At 40.7% G+C, this 16,063-nt stretch overlaps 1 protein-coding gene across 2 annotated transcripts in view; it reads right to left on the minus strand.

Moving 5' to 3' along the window:
- Nucleotides 1-8,326: 8,326 nt before the first annotated feature.
- Nucleotides 8,327-16,063, minus strand: part of LOC119955396 (ER degradation-enhancing alpha-mannosidase-like protein 3) — an 83,698-nt gene continuing 75,961 nt past the window's right edge. For both annotated transcript variants that reach the window (XM_038781461.1, XM_038781462.1), the window contains one exon: nt 8,327-10,471. In XM_038781461.1, coding sequence (XP_038637389.1) covers nt 10,176-10,471 — 296 coding nt within the window. In that variant the 3' untranslated portion in view covers nt 8,327-10,175. The remainder of the gene's footprint in view (nt 10,472-16,063) is intronic.

A 16,063-nucleotide genomic window follows, 5' to 3' on the forward strand; every position in this document is an offset into this window, starting at 1 on the left:
TCAATCCTCTTGCAGCCCTATGTCCCAACCCAATATATGCTCTGCTGGCTCAAAAACCATTACTTCCTCCATTTATTATCAGTGATTTGGGCAGCACAGTAGCATGGTGGTTAGCATAAATGCTTCACAGCTCCAGGGTCCCAGGTTCGGTTCCCGGCTGGGTCACTGTCTGTGCGGAGTCTGCACGTCCTCCCCGTGTGTGTGTGTGGGTTTCCTCCGGGTGCTCCGGTTTCCTCCCACAGTCCAAAGATGTGCGGGTTAGGTGGATTGGCCATGCTAAATTGCCCGTAGTGTCCTTAAAAGTAAGGTTAAGGGGGTTGTTGGGTTACGGGTATAGGGTGGATACGTGGGTTTGAGTAGGGTGATCATTGCTCGGCACAACATCGAGGGCCGAAGGGCCTGTTCTGTGCTGTACTGTTCTATGTGGGGCAGCACAGTGGTTAGCACTGTTGTTTCTCAGCACCAGGGTCCCAGGTTCTATTCCTGGCTGGGGTCACAGTCTATGCAGAGTCTGCAAGTTCTCCCTGTGTCTGCAAGTTCTCCCTGTGTCTGCATGGGTTTTCTCCGGTTTCCTCCCACAAGTCCCAAAAGACATGCTTGTTAGGTAATTTGGACATTCTGAATTCTCCTTCCGTGTATCTGAACAGGTGCCGGAATGTGGCGACTAGGGCCTTTTCACAGTAACTTCATTGCAGTGTCAATGGAAGCCTATTGGTGACAATAAAGATTACTATTATTAAGCTTCCAGCAATGCTTTGAAATTTCTCATTATATTACTCCAAATCCTTTAAAGCATTCTCAACAGTAACTGCATTGACGATTTCAGTTCAGTATTTGTTCAAAGCTCAAATACACACATGGTGCAGAGATTTACTAGAATGATAGCAGATATGAAAGACATCTTTTACAGGAAGAGACTAAAGAAACTAGAGTTCTTAAAGCTCAGAAAGTTACTGGGATATTACAGGGAATAACCAGAATTCAGTGGTATAACCAGAAGACGCAGATTTAAGGTAATTGGCAAAAGATCCAGAGGTGACATGAGGGGCAGGATTTCTGGCCATTCCTGCTGGTGGGATCATCTGGTCCCGTCGCACCGGTGAGTCCCCAAACGCTGGAGGGAGCAAACAATGGGAAATCTTGTCGACAGCGGCAGCACTGGAAGGTCCTGGCCACATCCACCAAACACACTGCAGGAGGGCATGGAAATCCCACCGGAGATTTTTTTAAACACGAGAAATGCGCAGGATTGCACAGCTTAAAGAGATGCTGGGAGCTTATTCAATAATAACGTTCAAAAGAAGCAAATTGATTACTTGAAGGGGGAAAATTGTAGAACTTTGGAAAAGAGAAGGGAAGTAGGACTAATTCATAACTCTTTCAAAGCTAGCACATGCACAATGGGCCAAATGACCTATTAATGTTTTCAACAAATTTTGAACACTAGAAAATGAATCCCATTTTGCTCCGCCAATCTCATTTTGGATCTGGCACAAGTTGAAAATCTCACAAACATCATAAATTGTAAACATACCTGATGATCTGCATTAAATATTTTTAATGTCTCATGGCTATTAAAAAGTGGTCCTTGGCTACAGAATGAGAGAGAAAGGAATGAGCAGGTATATTCACAGATACAAGTTAGATAGAGGGCAGTGATTTGGACAAAAGAGAGGCAAAAACAGCAAGGAAGGTTACAAACAGGAAAACTTAGATGTACAATAACCTCCACACATAACATACTTTGATGGGAGCATGATTTCTTTCCCTCACCCTGCAATTTTCTTCTCCTTCTCCCTTATGCAGTTGTATATGTGTGCATATGAAGCTCTGACATCTTTCCACCAGAGAAACAAAGTATCTTCCAGTCTGCAGCCAATGATCATGCCAAGAACATTTAGTCACTCTTACGGCACAAACTAAACACATTTAGAGCTCTTGTCACATTTTATTCAGCACTTCCCAACTAAGGCCATGAGTAAATGCTTCCGGTTAGGTAATGCAAGTAAGTGCCTTCTGTCAGTTGATCGAAGTCTCTATTGTCAACATGCTATGAAGGCTGCTGTGGATTTCTTTATTTTTCCAATTTTTTTCTCCAGACGTCAACATTTGCTGGAGTATCGATCTAAAAGCACAGATATCTAGCAGCGTATCCATTGCTCAATCTCCATGCACGAGCCTCAAACATTTGATGCCAACAGACCGTTAAACTGTTAAGCAGACAATGCAGCTCACTTGTCATCCAACGTCTATGTAATGCCCTTTTCCAATAGCAACCACTGAACAGAAAACAGAACTTCTGCTGATTTTTATTCAAAAAGCGCAGCAACACTGCTGTGTGTCTGAAAGCTATTCACTGAATGGTGACCAAGAATTCAACATGTAGCCTGCTGGTCAGTACAGCAGGTGACGACAATGTTAAGTCATCAAATGAATTGAGCTGAGGATTCTATTGTTCTGGTGCCAGTACCTTGCCAAAATGTGACCCGCTTCAAGTCAAAGAATTTAATTACCTAAAGGACAAGGGAAATACTTTTTTCCCCAGCAGATAGAATTCAAATCCAAACTTCACATTTATCCAGTGTTACTTGAAATGAATAAACAAGACACATTTGTGGTTTTCATGACAAACTTGTATTGGCCCTGCCAAGCTTGTGGTGTACAATTACAAATAAAGTATAGACACATGAAATTTGCTATTATTAATTGACAACATACATCTGTTGCTTATATCCAATAACAATATTTAAAGAGCTCATGAGACTTTTAAAATACATATATTAAAGCATTGTGGCAGTACTGGATTCTGTGTGAACTATCCTGGTTGCTGCAAATGGTAAATTCCGAAACACCTACATTGTTCTTCATTCCTTAGCTTTTGCTTGTCGTTCAAAAGGTGTCTGGATTTCTTGTTTAAATGCAGGGCATATTACATGGCGTCCATATCATCCTTAATATGCAAACACTACAAGTCGCGGATTACATCTTGGATTAGGTTCAGAAGCATTTTGGTTTTGACTTGTAGCCTAGGGTGGTCAGTCAATCAGCAATAGTGCCGCTTAAGTTTTCATCCTACAGCTCACTTATCAAAGTAGAATGGCCCAAAATGAGGTACAATTAAAGAGTGTAAACTGACAATATTTCCTTTCCGTGTACAATGTTGAAAACACCTTTTTGGAGATAGCAATTAAGCAATTTTATCCTGAGAAAGTGGTGGTCATGTGTCAAAACTGATAAAATACAGGCAAGTGCTTCTCAATAATTGGTCTGTGTTTTACATGAACACCCCAACCCTCCAATTTAAAAATATCTTAAATTCCACAGTGACAGGATATTGTTTAAAATTATACAACATCTACACTGTCAGGACAAAATATTTCTAAAAGTTCATTATTTGTGCACACTTTTGTATTGTCAATATACCTCAGTCAAAACTAAAACAACCATGAAGCACCTTATATAGATTAGAACATTCACAGGTTCTCTGGAACATTGAAATACGATTCAACTTCTCTGAAAATGTACATTAAAAGTTAGACAGTTATATAAAAACAAACAGGTTTATTCATACAATTCAACCACAATTACACAAATTGCAGTAGTAAATAACTGCGAGGTTTAATAGCTGTACCCATTAACCATTTGATTTTGCACTTTTTGTTCCTGTTAGGATGTAATGTTAATATCTTACCCTGGTTATTTTTTTTAATTTTAAGATTCCAATTATTAATGATGCCAAATATCACCTTTTGAAGCCATTAAAATTTTGATCAGTTCTTTTTAGAACAAAAGTTGTTTGTGGCTATTCTTTGTCCATTTTCTACGAATAGGCGAAGGAAAATCAACTCAATCAAGACAGATGGATATAATATGCTTATTTTAATGATTTGTTTTAATAACAAGACTTGGAGGGGAGGGGGGGGGGGGGGGGGGGGGGGGGAAGAAAGAGAGAGAAGAACTTAGGTCCATTCCAGAGTTTCATATCCTCAATTGTCAGGCACAATGGGAGAATGAGAATTTCCCCGGAAGAAAGATGTGGGGCAGTAAAGAAAATTAACATGATCAAAGTGACAAACGTACTTAGATGCGCATCATACAGTATTGGCTTTAGAACCAATGAATATGGTTATGCACAAAAAAAAGGTGCACTACTAAATCTATGGCAAAACGTTTCACAAATGATAATTTAAACTACAATGAATTACAACTGATGAGAATGTGCTGAATTATTCACAATTTCCCTGGATATATGTAAAATTATGATCTTCACGTTTTCAGTAAGGCAAAAGCAAATTCTACTTTGCATTTACCCACTCACATTTCTGGAACGCGCAAAGTGACCAATACAATGATATCAGGATAGCAGTTCTGTAATTTATGCTTGAAATAGCACTTATATTGCAAGCTCTGAAATATAATAGTTCATCTCCTTAACTTTTTACAATATGGTTTCATAACACTTCATAACTTTACTGTTCCTCTGCTTATCTACAAGGCACTCAAATCCCATTCACATTCCCAGTATTCATAAATTCTCTTTCTGAATGGAAAAAAAATGCTGATAAGTACTTAGCGTTACAAGCTGTTGAACAGCACAATGTCTGCACCACAAGCTACTGCATAAAGATCACAACCTCATTGGATATTTAAATCTCAATAAAATAAAATCTTACTAATGCCAAATGTGAGTTTTACTCAATTATAAAGAGTCAGGACATAACTTATCGTGCAACAATGGTATTTTCTGACTAATCCCGAGTCTCAGGTTTATTAGAACCATGTTCCACTGGGGGCCAAGGCCTTCCTATTTCCATAGAAAGTAATTCCCAAACATTCAAAAAGTAGTTTCATTCGTTCTACAAAAATACTCAATCAGGGCAATATAAATAAAGTTTTGCAGTCCCTCAGACAGACACTCAGTCGAAGCAGCAGCTTTATCAAATACTCACCTACAAATTTACTGTGTTTCTTTGCAATAACTTTCCAAAGTACCATTAAACTAAATAAAAGATTTAGATGTTAACCTTAGCTCAGTGGTATCTTCTAACCTCAGAGTTAGAAGATTCAAGTACCAGCTCACAAGATTCGAGTATGCAATCTACGCAGCCAGTTTGGAGGTATACAGTCTTTCAGATGAGATGGTAAACAGAAGCTCAGTCTGATTTTTCAGGTGTATGAAAACTATGGTACTATTTTAACAGCAGAGGAGTTTTATCTTCAGACGACAATAACAAAATAATCATCTGCTCATTTATTTCAGTTGGTCCAAATCCTGCAATTCCAGCCAACCGACAGACTGTATCGTTTCGAGGCGGCTCACCTCCTCCTTCCTGGGGTAACTACGCATGAGCAGTAAATGCTGATTTTCCAGAAATATCCACATCCTGAGACTGGATTAAGAAAACAATTCTCACTGCTGTTTGTGGGACCTTGTTGTGCGCAAATTAACTTTTGTATTTCCTATATTGCAACAATGACTATATGCTGTAACAAATTTTGCGACGTCCTGAAGTTGTGAAAGGATCTATATGAATTCAAGTCAGTAAATATACCTAATCTACTGAAGTTGGTCAGAAGTTATAAACTAAGCCCAAGCTATTTTGGTGCACTTTACTGCTCTTAACTTTATTACACAGACTGCAAAGCACCCTTAAGAGTCAATGCTTTTTTGTCCACTCTGGTTTAGGAAGGCTGGATCCCACCTTTAATTTAAAAAAGGAAGGCTTTTTTTTTTACCCATCAAAAATACCAACTCAACTGTTAGCCTGAAAACACTAACACAGGAATAATTTTTTTATGAGAACAGCCAACAATATTCTTGGCAAAAAATTTGAAATACTAACTAGGCTATCTGCGTAATCTTTCAACTTAATTTTCTTGTGCGCATCCAAATGTGATAACTAGAAAAACGTTGTTCTGCAGAGTTTTGAATGTATGTATGTATTGCATATAAATTAATCTCGATACGCATATTTGTTTTTGACCTCCAACCTGCTCCTGGTCCAGAACTGAATATTGTTTAATACATACTTTTAAAATTCATATATGAATACTATAAACCTATTTCAAGTACTATATAGTGTTAAATTATTAAGGTTAAGTGACTGGCCTGCAGTAGGTATCAACTTCAATCCCAATATATTTAAATTAACCTGCATCACTAAAATCTTTCTTTACTCTTGATAGATTAGAAAAGAAAATACCTTGCATCCTAGAAACAAATTTAATTGAATGCCATTTATACAATGCACATTTTAAGCTAATGTATGATAAAGTAAAAGGAATACCAGCAGCAGTCAACAAAGTACTATGGTTCACTAACTTAAATTAAAAATATTAAAATTGAAAATTATGGCTTAAGTTGCAATAGAACACCTGGCTGGATATACAAGTAATACAGGTCCGGGACCATAATTTAAAAAAAAAACAATATACAATGAAATTACTAAAATAAAAACAAATTGCACAGAAGCAGACTGCATATTAATCAGGATTATCAAATGACTCCCTTCCCTCTTTCTCCCCTTCCCCTGGACATGCAGGGATTACTACAGGAAAAGATGTGGCAGGCAAGAAGAAAAAATACATATCTGATGAAAGCAAGCCTAGTGTTAATTCTCCCTGAAATTGTAAATATAGTTCTGGAGTCCTAAGCAAATCGTTAAACATTGCACTTTAAAAACTTGAACAATTTTGAGATGTGGGTTTGAGAGTCAAAGATCAATTGCATATGAACATTTAAAATAAAAATTGCATTATAATATGCCATGCACAGCACGCATAGGAGGAAATTACAAGTGGAATTTAAGGTCCTCACCATTGGGAAGTTTAGTGGTGGAGGACATTCCATCAGACGGGAGGGTGGCAAGTAGGGACCCCAGCCACCTTCTGACCTCTTCCCTAATTAAGTTCATGGCAGTAAGGCTGATGGATCGTCTTCACCCCCCATAGCCAATTGAAGCTCTGAAGTGGGCAATTAATGATTTCAGGACCTTATCCCCGTTGCTGGTACTCACTTAGGTGGCAGATGGGTGACTTGCCACACAGGAAGCCTGTAAAGCAAACACGATCAGGTTTGTTTGTGGGTTCCAGGGAAGGGCAGGTCCCTCATTAAAGGCACTTAGTGTCTTTGAGGCACCCAGCATCGAGAGGGGAGAGCTTACTTGCTGCCAACGTCCCTACACCTCCTCCCTTGTGATCCCCCTCCCGCAATCATTCATCTGTGTGGGACGGCATGTTAGCAGAGCGGTTAGCAATGCTACCTCTCAGTGCCAGGGTATGATTTTGACCTTGGGTGACTGTTTGTGTGGAGTTTGTCCGTTCTCCCAGTGTCCGCATGGGTTTCCTCTGGGTGATCCTGTTTCCCCCCCCACAGTCCAAAGAAGCGTAGGTTCGATGGATTGGCCATGCTAAAATTGCCCCTTGTGTCCAAAGATGCGCAGGTTAGGTGGGGTTACAGGGATAGGGCAGTGGAGTGGGCCTAGAAAGGGTCCTCTTTCAGAGGATCGATGCAGACCTGATGGGCCAAATGCCCTTCTTCTGCACTGCAGGGATTATATGGTATTCAATGGGACGGCTTGGGGCCTTCCGTGATTCTGGGCTTCGGATGATTGCATTACTGGCAGCAACCACAGCCTCCCTCGTGGTGCCACCAACACCAAAGAAGAGGTGATAGCCTCTGACTGTGCAACTGCACTCGGTTAGTGGGTCATCTTCCCTCGTGGGTTCTTGAGCCCGCTGCTGTCCAGTTAAGTACCTGATTAGCATTTAATAAGGCAGGACTTACCAAAAAGAGGTGACGCAGTGCCCTCGCCGGCTCTCTGGCCAGTGGGCAAGACTCAAAGTGTTTCATTAACACAAATAATCAAGTAATGGCTAAATTAAAAAAACACTGAGGATTATATAGCTAGTAAAATTAGATTTGAATACTTAACAGTAACATCTCCTCAGTCAGGTTTATGTTTGAAGAGTATGGAATTGAAATAAATTTGAAGCAAAGCCAATGCTTCAACAACCATTTCAATCCCAAAAAAGGAAATTAACATTTACTACTGCCTTTAAAAAAAATGAGCAAATGATAATTGGATTTCATTGTTTTACTGTGTGACTTAGCATTCCATGGTCGAGGCTTGATGTAAAATAAAGTTTAAATGAGACATTTCTGCATTTGAGCACACAAAGATGTGTAGTGTTGAAGCTGCAGCTACTGATTGGAGTCAGATAACTGTCAGATGCTTATGCTGTGAACTAATCTCAGTCTGAGTAACAATGAAACTCTGCATGTGCGCTCTGATGTGTATTCAAAGCTTTGCTCTTTCCTTCATCATTTTCGTTCTTGGTACACGAGTTACAGTGTTGCTTTATCCTAACAAAGACTTCATGCAAAGATTTTAAAAGCAGTTACAATGGTATTTTAAAATGCTGTCTTCCACTGACCTAGAGTTGTACAGATTCAAAGCTGTGATGACTCCGACAGGCGGTTTCATATCTAATGCGCTGAGGATTCAATCAGCATCTGACATCTAAATCATAAATCATTTTCATATTATCAGGCACCTGAAATTGCTTAGCAAAGTCAATGTTGCAGTATTTCTGTACCCGTACGTTTACAGATTGCTTCATTTTATAATGGAACTAAATGCCCTAATACCCAAAAATGATATCTGGTTAAATAATGCTTGCTGGTGTTTATACTACTGATACAACGAGATCCAATAAACAAACATACACTCAATCCTATAATTTAATGCCTGCTCCAACTTTCCAGACCACTCACTTATGGGGATTTAAAAATCAATTTGTTTCTTCAAAGCCACTCAAAATACTTTTAAAAAGCATGCACACAAGCGATGAATGCCTCTTTAAGATCTGACATTATACAAGCTGTTTTGGAGGTAGGTTATTTCCTGGCTGGTGAAGGTTTGATCTGTTGAACATGTACCAGATTCTTCACAGCTTTTGGCCTCTCATTGCTGAATTCTAACTGTGTAACAACCAACATTCAGAATGCACTGATTCTGACTTCGGGCTCCTCTCAGAGTTTCGTTAGTCAGTCAGATTTTTTTTTTTTAAACTTCCTTTCGTCCCACCAACCAAAAAAGGTTCAAGTATTCAGATCCAAAACATCAGAAATTGCCAACAGATTTCCATATTTTACTGTATTTCTTAGAATATACCAAACATTGAATTTAAATTAACTTCAACATTGGACGTTATTGTATTTGCTTTTATGTAGTAAACAATTCATTCATGTCCACTGGGAACAAAAAGCTGAAGACTTATAACCAAATTTTCTTCAAAGTCCCTGATACATGAATGAATTAACCTGCGTACAGTTTAACCCTGTAGCTACTGGATGAACATTTTCTTATAAAGAACCTGCAAACTGTTCATAAACATATCTGTATATTGTATAAATTACATGGTCAACAGTTTCAATTTCTATCTATGCATTTCCACCATTATAAATGATTGATTAAATATTTATTGCTAGCCTGAAAGTGTAGTTCAATTTTATGCCATGTCAGTGTTACAGAAAAAAATTGCACGTAGATTGAACGGTTTTCATTGATGCAGTGGCCAGTGTTGGCAAATTATGGTTTACTGAACCAGGCCAATTTTGCTGGATGCATCTCAAACCCAAATTGAAAATCACTTAAAAATGTGGTCCACTGTCTATTTTGATATTCATGTATACCACCAGTGTACAGCAGTAACAGCTAGTTCCTTTTGCATCATGAAAGGCAATTCTTTAGACCAAAATATTGCATTGCTATGGAAGAAGCAATCTACAAAACACTCATTTCAATGAGCACCATCTTAATATATTCTGAAAACTGTAATCCTCAATATTGTCAAATAACTAGCATAAATCCAGATTCCTAATATAGTTATGCCAATATATTTAGAAACTTTCCTAAAAAGATGACAATTTCCCACCTTCAAAATAAATTAAAAACATATGTACATCAGTTAAGGCAATGCAATCTCCCTTCCCAATTCATAGCTCATTCCTTTAGCCCTGAAGGACCGGTCCCGCAAAACTGGTAACAAATGGTGGAATTCTAGATTTAATATAAGCAGCATTGTTTTTGGAAAAATCTAGGATTGCACAATCCCTCTGAATTTAAACAGAGTTATACAAGATGAAACTTCATTATGAAAGAAACCAGTATTTATAGCTCATCCTTGTCTCTTTCTTCAGAAGTATTCACTTCTTCCTTATGGTCCAATGGTACAGATGTGTAGTCTTCAATTTCTTCCTGTTCTGCATCAGATGGAAGTCCAACAGCTCTCTGACTTTGGGCTTTTTCAAGTCTGCCTGTGTTCTCATCCAAATTCTCTCTCGACTCTGGCCCTCGACAGCTTTGTGAGCCAACGCCAAGTTCTAGTTGAGCAACCTGGGTGTCCGCTGACTCAATTTGGATATGAATCGTTATTTCTCCAGTAGATTTTTCCACATCTCTGCTTTCTGGAATAAATTACAATTTAACAATGGAACTGCTGCCCCAAGTAGCAAGAGGGTTACATAATCATTTATATTAACAAATCAACTAGCAAAATCAACTACTGAAATACCATGAAAACTCAAACGAGAAATATGCCAAATGGTTTTATTAGGCCAGATCTTGCTTTACCACTTCATAGTGTACCAAGTTAATCCGTCTCTGATCAGATCCTTCCTATTATTCCAGGGCTGGGATTTTCTGGCCCTGCCATGGCAGGATCTGCTGCAGGCCAGTCAAAAGTCCACTGCCTTTCGGCAGGACCAGAGGGTCTTGGTGGGTTGGACCAGAAAATCCCGGCCCAGGTTACCTTGAAGAACAAGGCAAAATAAAACTCTGCCCCTTCCGTCACAAACTATCCTCTCTCATTCCATCCCCCATATTCTTCATCCACTCTATTCCCGAGGATTTTTCTCAACTGCTCTGTTTCCAAAATAAAACCAACTGCGCAGTTCCATCTGCATCCTCGATCGGTCCCAATTCCCTTCTCTTCATTATCCTTCACCATATCCAATATTTTCTTCATCAAACTTCAATTCGCTTCAATTTCTCAACTATCCTTCTGACCCAGCTTGTGATGACCTAACTTCCCCATCGTAGTCCTATGCTTGCCTATTTCAGTAAACATCCTTTATCCTCCAAGATAATTCCTTAGCTTTTTAAATCTATCAACCCTCCTCTTAAATAAACTTCTACAGGACTCCTCTGCATTCTGATCTGATCACCAATTTCTAGCCTGTCCCTTCTCTACATATTACTCTCCAATCATCCTTTCAATCCATCCAAAGCACTAATGTAACCAAATAGTGGGTGGGGGAATTGTTCAAATGCATGGAAAATTAAAGTTAAAGGAGAAGGTAGGAGAGATTAGTGATGAGGTGAACATTATATTGCACCAAGGGCAGGGAAATTTGTTAATAGAACCTAAAGGCTTTGTGTCTGAATACGTGAAGCATTCAGAACAACGTTAATGAGCTAACAGCGCAAATAGAGACAAAGGAGTATGGTTTGGTGATGAATATTGAGACATGGTTACAAGGAGACCTGGTCACAAAGTTGAATATCCAAGAGTACACAGTCTTTCAGGAGATTGTGCAGAAAGGTGAGAGAGATGGTGTAGCTTTGCTGGTAAAGGAAGTGATCAATGCTGTAGTGAAAAATAATATAGGCACTGGAGATCAAGATGTGGAATCAGTCTGAGTAGAAATAAGAAATAGCAGAGGAAATAAGATCCTGTTGGGAGTGATCTGCAGGTCTCCAACAGTAGTTCCACAGTGGGGCACATGTATAAAACAGGAAATACTGGGGACTTGTAAGAGACGCACAACAATAATCATGGGTGATTTTAACATGCATATAGACTTGATTAAAAAAATTGACACGGGTATCCTTGAGGGAGAGTTCATTGAATGTATTAGTGATTGTTTCTTGGAGCAATATGTTTTAGAACGAACCAGGGATCAGGCTATTCTGGATTTGCTATTGTGTAGTGAGGAGGGATTAATTAATGACCTCATAGTTAAGGATCCTCTGAGGAAGAGTGATCATAACATGATAAAAATTCAAATTCAGCTTGAGGGCAGGAAACTGGAGTCCCACACTAGTGTTGTGGAGTTAAACAAAGATAATTAAGTAGGTGTGAGGGCAGATTTGGCCCTAGTGGACTGACCAGGAAGACTAAAAGGTAGGACAGTTGATGAGCAGTAACAATTGTTTTAAAAAAAAAGTGTAGCAGTTGTTTAAGGAGATACTCAATTCCTCCCAACTAAAATATACTCCAGGGAGGAAGAAAGGTGGTAAGAGGGAAGAAAAACATGCATTGCTAAGTAAGAAGTTAAGATAACAAAGATAAAAACTAAGGCATACCATATTGCAAAGGCCATTGGCAGACAGGAAGATTGGGAAACTTTTAAAGATCAACAAAGGGTTCCTAAAAGGTTATAAAAAGAGCAAAGATAAATTATGGAAGAAAACTAGCACAAAATATAAAACGGATCGCAAAAGCTTCTATAAGAATACAAATGGGAAGAGTAGCTGAATTGAATGTTGATCCCTTGGAAGATGAGACTGGGAAGTTAATAGCAGGGAACACAGAAATGGTGGAGACGCTAAATCAATATTTTGCCTCAGGTTTCACACTACTACCATCCCAACAGTTTTATGGGCGACTCCACCACAGGGCTACTCATGTACTTTCTCGGGGTGAATGCTGCGGATGTCACAAGGGCCCTCAGGCTCGTCCCCTTCCCCTCCTCTAACCTGACCCAATATGCCCCGCACCCCTCCTCCCACCAGCTTCTCAACTTTTCTACACCTACATTCGCTGCCCAATAGTAACGGAGCAAATTCGGGAACGCCAGTCCCCCTTCCTGCCTTTCCATCAGAGTTCCCTTCAAAACCTTTTTTACTGTACAGATGAACATACTGTCAAGATTTCAGTTTGTTTTTCAGTCCCTCCCGATTTTCCTCCCCAAGGCCTTTTTCCCTCCCTTCCCACACAAATTCCAAGATTCATCTGCCTACCTTCCAAAAAAAGGCCTTGGGGAGGAAAATCGGGAGGGACTGAAAAACAAACTGAAATCTTGACAGTATGTTCATCTGTACAGTAAAAAAGGTTTTGAAGTGCAGAGTTTCAAGGTGGAGGCCGTTTACGACTATATTCGAGGAGCCATTTGTTGTGGGGAAGGGAAATGTACAAACTATGCACTTTGTTGGATGTAAGGTTATGTTGTTAAGATTGTGTTATTATGTTGAACATGTTTGAAATAAAATACTTTTTTTTTTTTTAAAAAGGGGAGGGAGGCAGAAAGTAGGAAACTGTAGACCACTTAGTTTAACATCTGTCATTGGGAAATTGTTAGGACAGTTAAAAAATTAAAACACCAGAAGGAGCATGGTTTTTTATTATCATAGAATTTACAGTGCAGAAGGAGGCCATTCGGCCCATCGGGTCTGCACTGGCTCTTGGAAAGAGCACCCCACCCAAGGTCAACACCTCCACCCCATCCCCATAACCCAGTAACCCCACCCAACACTAAGGGCAATTTATCATGGCCAATCCACCTAACCTGCACATCTTTGGACTGTGGGAGGAAACCGGAGCACCCGGAGGAAACCTACGCACACACGGGGAGGATGTGCAGACTCCGCACAGACAGTGACCCAAGCATAATTTATGAAGGATAACTACTGTTTGACTTGTGTGCTGAGTTCTTCGAAGATGTAACAAGCTAAGTGGATAATGGATATCCTGTAAATGGAGTACATCGAACTTCCAGTTGGCATTCGATAAGGTGCCACACAAAAGGTGAATACACAAGGCACAATCACATGAGATTAGGGGTAATTTATTAGCATGGATAGAAGACGGCTGACAGACAGAAAGCAGAGAGTTGGAATAAATGGATCTTTTTCTGGTTAGCAAGATGCAACTAGTGGGGTGTCACAGGGTTCAGACCTTGGGTTCCAATTATTTACAAAATATTAATGACTTGGACACGGAGATAAAAGTTACCATAGTCAAATATGCAGATGATATGAAAATAGGTGGGATAGTAAATTGCAATGAGGAAATAAGAAATTTACAAATAGATAATGATAAAGATAGGTATGTGGGTGGACTAAAATTTGGCAGATGGAGTTTAACGTGGATAAGAGTGGGGCTATCCATTTTGGTTGGGTAAATGGTAAGTCAATTTATTGTACAAATGAAGAGAAATTTCAGAGTGTTTTGATGCAGAGGCATCTGGGCATCCTCGTGTACAAATCACAGAAAACTAGTACAGAGGTGGAGCAGGTAATAAGGAAGGCAAATTAAATTTTGGCATTTATAGCTAAAGGAAGATAGTATAAAAGTAGGGAAGTGTTGCTGCAATCGTACAAGGCATTGATAAGACAGCACCTGGAACACTGTGTACAGTTTGGTGCACTTATTTGAGGGATCTAGTAGCATTAGAGACAATTCAGAGGAGAGTCACTAGGTTGAATCCTGAGGTGAGGGGTTTGCCATATGAAGAGAGGTTGAGCAGTTTAGGCCTATACTCTCTAGAATTTAGAAGAATGAGAGGAGATCTAATTGAGATATACAAGATTCTAAAAGGTAATGTGGAGCAAATGCCTTTTCTTGTGAGGCAATATGGAATGAGAGGTCAATGTTAGGATATGAAGTAGCAGATTTAAAACAGAGATGAGGAGAAATTACTTCTTTTAAAAGGTCGTGAATCGGTGGAATTTATTACCTCGAGTGCTGTCGATACCGGGTCATTGAGTAAATTTGAGGAGTTTGACAGATTTTTAATTCATAATGGGGTGACGTGTTATGGAGAACAGGCCAGAAAGTGGAACGGAGGAAGAGATGTGATCAGCCATGATTGTATTGAATGGCGAAGCATACTGGGGGGGATGAATTGTCTACTCCTGCTCCTAGTTATGTTCAAAGCCATCCTGCATGACTGACCAAAGTTCTTTGTTCCTCCTTAACATTTTGATTGCCCCATGCTCCGCATTGGGTGGATCTGGAGGTGGGGGAGGCGCGGGACCAGCGCCCGCTTTGGCGTCTGGACGTGGGGTTGTTGGCTGATGAGGAGGTGTGTAGGAGGGTTCGGGGATGTATCGAGAGGTACCTCGAGGCCAATGATACTGGGGAGGTCCAGGTGGGGATGGTGTGGGAGGCTCTGAAGGCAGTGATTAGGGGGGAGCTGATCTCCATCCGAGCCCATAGGGAGAGTGGGGAGAGGAGGGAGAGGGAGAGACTGGTGGAGGAGCTGTTAAGTGTGGATAGGAGGTACGCGGAGGCCCCAGAGGAGGGATTGCTGGGGGAACGGCGTAGCTTGCAGGCCAAGTTCGATTTATTGACCACCGGAAAGGCGGAGACACAGTGGAGGAAGGCGCAGGGAGCCGTCTATGAGTATGGAAAGGCGAGCAGGATGCTGGCGCAGCAGCTGCGTAAGCGGGACGCGGCAAGAGAGATTGGTGGAGTGAAGGATAGAGATGGGAATGTGGTGCGGCAGGGGGCAGAGGTCAATGAGGTCTTTAGGAACTTCTATTGGGAACTGTACCGGTCGGAGCCGCCGGCGGTGGGAGGGGGAATGGAGAATTTTTTGGACAGGCTCCGATTTCCAAGGGTGCAGGTGGAGGGACTGGGGGCGCCGATCGAGTTGGAGGAGCTGGTCAGTGGGATTGACCACATGCAGTCGGGGAAGGCGCCGGGACCGGATGGCTTCCCGGTTGAATTTTATAAGAAATATGCGGACCTGCTGGGCCCCCTGTTGGTCAGGACCTTTAACGAGGCATGAGAGGGGGGTGTTCTGCCCACGACGATGTCTCGGGCACTAATCTCCCTGATCCTGAAGCGTGATAAGGACCCCTTGCAGTGCGGTTCATACAGGCCGATTTCACTGCTGAATGTAGACGCCAAGTTGCTGGCGAAGATTTTGGCCACTAGAATAGAGGACTGTGTGCTGGGGGTGATACATAAAGATCAGACGGGTTTTGTGAAGGGGAGGCAGCTGAACACTAACGTGTGAAGGCTGCTAAATGTGATAATGATGCCGGCAGCA

Source organism: Scyliorhinus canicula, chromosome 21 (genome assembly GCF_902713615.1).
Source record: "Scyliorhinus canicula chromosome 21, sScyCan1.1, whole genome shotgun sequence".
NCBI classification, from domain to species: Eukaryota; Metazoa; Chordata; class Chondrichthyes; order Carcharhiniformes; family Scyliorhinidae; genus Scyliorhinus; species Scyliorhinus canicula.